Source organism: Dipodomys ordii, unplaced genomic scaffold (genome assembly GCF_000151885.1).
Source record: "Dipodomys ordii isolate 6190 unplaced genomic scaffold, Dord_2.0 Scaffold101, whole genome shotgun sequence".
Taxonomy (NCBI): Eukaryota; Metazoa; Chordata; class Mammalia; order Rodentia; family Heteromyidae; genus Dipodomys; species Dipodomys ordii.
In genome coordinates this window covers 1,253,307-1,259,529 of record NW_012267317.1, presented here as the reverse complement: position 1 = coordinate 1,259,529, position 6,223 = coordinate 1,253,307, and the positions used below count along the sequence as shown (strand labels likewise).

The 6,223-nt window shown below is 41.0% G+C and overlaps 1 protein-coding gene across 1 annotated transcript in view; it reads right to left on the bottom strand.

The window, feature by feature from the left end:
- Positions 1-323: 323 nt before the first annotated feature.
- Positions 324-6,223, bottom strand: part of Cnpy1 (canopy FGF signaling regulator 1) — a 6,533-nt gene continuing 633 nt past the window's right edge. The window contains exons 2-3 of the mRNA XM_013027228.1: positions 4,785-4,881; positions 324-1,269 (exon numbers count right to left, since the gene is read on the bottom strand). Of these exons, the coding sequence (XP_012882682.1) occupies positions 1,232-1,269; positions 4,785-4,881 (135 nt within the window). The 3' untranslated portion in view covers positions 324-1,231. The remainder of the gene's footprint in view (positions 1,270-4,784; positions 4,882-6,223) is intronic.

Sequence of the window (6,223 nt, the reverse complement as noted above, 5' to 3'; positions counted from 1 at the left end):
AGGCAAGATATGAAACACTAACCCAGCTACCAAAAGGTAAATAATCAGCTAAATAAATCAATACACACTCTTTCTCAAATCCCAAATAAATAAGTGACACTAACTTAAGACTATTACTTAATATGATTATAGATGGGAGAAAATAAAAATTTCTTCTTGTTAGTTTTGGAAATTTTTCTAAATTTTAGAATTATTTTCTGCTAAAGACCCAATTGAATTGTTAATTGTGCAATTTTTAGGTAATTATGTGACACAATAGCCAACTGTTTTTAGCTTTTTTTAAAATATAGAAATTATATCATGCTATCCACTCAATTCTTCTTTCTGGCAAGAGTGATAATTTATTAAAATAAATGTAGACTGTACCCTAACATGTGCAATAATTAAAGTCAGAGTCTACCGAATGCAAAATTAATAGCCAGGGGTAACTGCCTTTATACGTCCTACAATATTGAATGTGGACAAAAAGACACTGGCAACCAATCCCAGCTCCCTTTATACCCTCTTCTAGTAGTGAAATCTACACACTAAATAAAATCTTGGGGAAAAGTCACCTAGGAGACTTTGCAGCAATAGCTATGTTCACTACTGTTAAATTTAATGTACAATCTGGTGGTCTTCAGTCAACTTCCAAAACATCCACACCCAGAATGCAACTTCAAGGAAGACCAATGTAACTAGTGCTCACAGCAAGAAGTAGCTGGCATCTATATCCATTCCACTAAAATTTGGAGATAAGTTTTAAAACTTAGACTTTCTAGAAATCTAAATTTCATTCCTGATAAGAAGTGGGGTGGTTCTTTTTTACTTTATTACCAATAACAAATTAAATTCTTCCAGATTTGGAATTAGTTGTAACAGCATTCCTTAAGTTTGTGCCCAATCAAATATTTGAAAATACAATCAAGTTCTTACCAAATAGCATATTACATTTGGGATGTATGAAATATAGAGTACTCTATGAAATATAGAGTAAATCTGTTTAGCTTTTGAAATGTCTTCACTTTTTCTCACAATCAAATTGAATGCTGTGTTTACAAGGCTGTTTGTATCCAAATCTGCACAGGAAATTTAAGTTTTATGCTTCGCCTATGGGAAGTTTATCATGGGCTTTATCATGATGTCAAACAACAAATTTTCAAAACAATATCATGCAGGGGACAAAGTACAGCGACTAGACCTGTGGACATAATGCAGGCTGTGAGCTCCTTCCACAACAGGGCCACCTCTCCTAGAGCTCTGTATGATTCGCAGAAGTTCCACACAGATCTGGGGGGGAAAAATAGGTAGCGTCACTATTGTGCTCAATACCAGACCATTCATTCATTTGTCTCCCACAAGAAGAACGTACTGGAGGGGAGTATTTTAAAGCTTTGATGACAGAATATTCCAAATCCATGCAAAAGCAAAAAGCATCTTCTATCCGCTGGACCTTGCCCAGGCTTCCATGATGATCTGTGCTGCCTCAGAGCGCTTCAGAGCAAGACCAAGTGTGTGTCTCACCCACAGTGAGGGGCTATTAAAGCCCCCTCCCCCACACACCTCCGAGAGGACGGAGCTAGGAAGGGCATGGAGCCAAAGAGACAAGGAAATATTTTGATTCTTACTATTTTTCCAACTGAAGGCAATGAATGCAAATCCTATGTAGAAAAGCTAGGGGTTATTTTAGCCACATAATTTATTTAAAATATTCTAGCCTTTGGAAGTAATTGTTTTATAGAGCAGAATTTATATCTACCTTTTTGGTAGCATTTATATCACCCTTTGGGTTAAAAAGTCTACACAGAAAGGTAAAAAAATGTTTGTATATTAAATGTAGAAGACATGTTTCTTGATACTTTACAATGTATGCTATTGTATTCAAATGGGTATGTGGCCGATCCTGCAGTTGTGGTGTTTCTAAAATGTCAAGAGCTGATATTAGAAAAGTGACAGTTAAATACAGAATATACTTAGATATTCCTACTTATAACTGTCACACAGTCTTCTAAACAAAAGAATATTCTCCCATTTATGCTCCACACAGAGTAAGCGCAGTTGTACTCTGAACCACATCCTAGATCACATCAAGATTTTAAGCATTGTGATTTCAAGACACTGACAGAGTGTGAGAAGCCTGGGTCCTATGCCACAGCCATTCCACCAGGACAATCTCATGAATTCACCCTTTCTTTTGCCTAGGGAAAAAAGATGCAGGGAGGGCCCTCCCCTCCTCCCTCCTCCCCGAGCAGAGCACTGGGGAGCTCACCCAGCCGGCACACAGCACTGCGCGGCCTCTCCACACCCAGATAACTCAGTAGCCTTCACTGAGGTCTCTTCTGCCCATCCATGATGGTAGAACGCAGTCTTCATGAAAACCTCACCAATCTGGCACTTCTGGACTCAAACACCATCCTCCTAACTTTGCCATAAGGTAGATGTCTCCGGCCTACCCTCTAATTTTTGTGTAGGTGGGTGAAGGTGCGAGGCTACTAAATTTTGGGGCTTTGGATGTGTTCTCATCTGCCCTATTACAGATGCAGCGAATGCATCTATAAACCATAGAAAAAAGCAAAATCCATGCACATACAATTTGTATGTTAAATATAGAAAGCAAATTTCTAATGACATCTTTAATTCTAGGAATTATCTATCTTCTAAATATGTCTTTCTTGGAAAGGGAACGTTTTCCTAGCACCCCTACCTCAGTATGGCACCTTGCATGTATTATACACTAGGAATAGTTGGTGGCGAATGTAAAGTTCCATGACCTCCAGCACACACATGCACACACATAGGCACAGGAGAACACACACACACACACACACAGTCACATCTCTAAAACATTATTTCAACTGCAGAGATCAGATCACAGCAGAGCTGTGTGTATAGTACACAGAGGACTGTATTTCCAAACAGAACACAACTATTCTGCTCTGGTGGGAAGCTTACTGAGCTGTGTTTTAGATCATGTTTCAAGGCAGCTGGAGTTTTCTTTGACATTAAAATCTTACTTTTTATACCAAGGTTGAAATGCTCTGTGATGTCATTCACATAGAAGATTTTTTTTAATCATTGGCTGTTGCTTCAGTTTTTTTTTCCTAGCAATAATTTTTAAATCTAAAAACAACCCAAACCTTGTTTACCTTGTTACTTCAATAGTAGGACTGAGGGGGAGTTTAGTCTCTAAAATTAATTTATTCCCAGTTTTTCACTTTTGAACGGTGTGCAGCACCATAGTTGTTTTGTGAAGAATAACTTGCAAGAACTCAGCCCTGTGCTGCAGCCCCAGAGCCCTTGGTGCTGTGTGGCGGCTTCTGACTCCAGCTCCCAGTTAAAAAAACAGCACAAAACCCTAACCATCCAGCAGTCTCCAGTTCAAACTACCAACACCACCCATCTCAGGCTTCTTCTCTAAGCTTGAATTTTCTGTGGCTAATATCAATTTTCATTACTATTGGAAGTATGCTGAAGGAATGATAGAGGCCAAGTCATGATACTTGCTGTACTTCTCCAGAACCTTCCTTCAGGGGTGATAGTGACCAGAAGCAGTAGGCAAAATTCTCCCATCTTTCGGTCACGTTTAACAAGTGTTCATGAATGTATTTGACTTTCACAGGTGTCTACCTAAAGAACTCCTCACAACGAACACTCTTCAAGTCATTTCATTGCATTTTTCCTCCATTGAAAGTGGATTTAAATAGAAAAGAATCCAGTATCCACAGACAGTGAAAAAACCTCAGTTGTTGTTAGTGTGAATGTGACGGTCTGGTCTAAGAATTTACCTACAATCCCACAGTAACTTATTTTTAAGGACTTAGGAGCTAAATTTGATAAAGTGGATTTTGGTGAATATATCTGCTAAACGCTAATTATCTCAAACTTCTACATGGCTAAAAATTTACTACATTGGCTTTAATCAATATATTAATCTATACAAATGTTTCAGTATATTGATCGATTCATACTGATGTAAAGCCAGTATACTACTACATCCCTTTTAGTGTATATAAAAACATTTTCTTCCCAAAGGTATCTGAGAGGAATGTACAACTTATACATGTGTCAAGTATTAGCCCTAACTTTACATTCACCCATTTGAAGCTGGGCCAGGGATAATGACTAGAACTTGGTATACAATAATGATTATCTATTTATTTTCCCTAGCTTGTAAGCATGCATGTGTGTGTGTGTGTGTGTGTGTGTGTGTGTGTGTGTGTGTATGAGAATAGTAGGTACGATTACAGTCTACCCTCTAATCCAGAAAAAATATTCTTTTGAATGCAGCTGCTCTGGGAAAGAACCCTGAAAAAAATATAGCACAATAACCCTCAAACAAAAACGTTACAAGTTTTCTTACTAAAATAAAAATCCTGTCTTCCACAGGTAGAGTCAATATTCAAGTCATAAAGAAAGACTCCTTGCTCGGACAGGATGGAAAATCCAAAGTCTGCACGTTTAAATCGGAACCAAAGAGGGCTGGTTCTCCGACCACGGAACTCGCGGCAAAGGAAGAGGAATTCATGGGAACTCACGGGAAGGAAGAGGAGAGGGGGGAGCACAGGTCAGCCCTATGCTGACAGAAGACTCAGCCCGGTTCCCAGAACCCTGTGTGAGCCACGGCTCACTGCCAGGCAGCCAGACTTGTTCTGGAAAACAAGATGTGTGTGTGTGTGTGTGTGAGAGAGAGAGAGAGAGAGAGAGAGAGAGAGAGAGAGAGAGAAGGGGTGGGAGGGAAGGAGAGAGGGAGGGAGGGAGGGAGAGCGAGAGAGGGGGCTGAGCGCATGTTACATCAGACACAGTACCTGATTTCTCACTGCACAGCTTGTCAGCTAGATAGTGTGCCTCCTGGGCGATCAGTGAGAATATCTCATCTTCATACTCTTCTATTATCGTTTCACACTGCAGAGACACAGTAACAACATGTGTGTATAGAGAGGCACGCAGTGGCAGGGCGCCTTCCGAGGAAGCTCTTAGCACCATTTTATTAGCAAAACATATGAAACCATGTGAGGCAGGTAGCTCATTTTTCTTAGCAGTTTGGTTTAATACATCACTGCATTAGATCAACTTTCTCCCCAGAATGCTAATTACATCATTTCCTGGGACTTAACTATGGGAGTAGTCTGTGGAGGAGGTGGAGGAAGAGGAGGAGGAGGAGGAGAATAAGAAGGAAGGAAAATGGCTCTCTGTATTTCTCTTCCTAAAATAGGAATGCACGCCATAGGAAGAAATGGATTTTCTATTTAGGGAGCTGAAAAGTCTCAACTTTTACCATCTTCCTAGACATCTTAAAGAACAAAGCTCCCAGAAATGGTTAAACCAGTTTCCTTCCCACTTAGCATAACAATCCATTTTGTGGTTTTAAAGAAGACAAACAATTAAGCTTCCATGAAGGCGATCAAAACAAAGGGGTCTTAGGTTTCAGGGAGGAGAAAGTACCCTGCAGTGACTTAGGAAAATTTCTTTGCCACAATTTAGAGAGCTAGCCAAAATTTCATTTAGCTGCAAAAATAAGAAAGAAGAACACCCAGGCAGCTCCCAGCAGAGGAAGCTCCGATTTGCCCCTGAATCTGAAGATCCTAAATTACTGCTGGACTAAGTTTCTTCCTTGAAAAAGCGAGCAGGTGACACTTTTGGAACCGTGGGGACGCGGCAGGCCCTGGCTTAGCGACTTGGAACTCATTTTCTGAGTTCATTAAGAAAGACTCTAATTTTTTTAAATGCCATTTAAAACTATTTTAATTCCACCACGGTGTGTTTATTTAAAACCCTTGAACTACAAACACTAACACTGACATTCCTATTTCAAGGGACTTTTAACCCGAATCGCTGCCCTCGCTTTTTAATTAAAATGAACTCTCCAAATGTCAGCCCCGGCCTTGTTCCGGGGCCTCCACGGCTGACATTTGGGCTAATTCGAGCCCTTAATACATTTTTTAAACAGGCCTGCCCGTCACCCGCGTGATTCGCAGCCCTAAGCAAAGTGAACTATATTGCAGTGTACTTTTGCCTGCACAGGCCAGCATGTGTGTAAAATAAACATGGTTCTGGAAGGACGTCTGGCTCGACGCCAGCGAACACCCAGGCCTTGACTTGAGTTAACCGGGCGGTGGGGTCTTCCTCCGGTGGGGTCTGGGGGGTAACCGGGCCTCCATCCCCACCCTGGGGCCGCGGACCTTCCCAAGCAGCCGGCGCTTTCTCTCGATTCTGAGCTGGGAGCCACGGCCAGGTCCCGGACGGG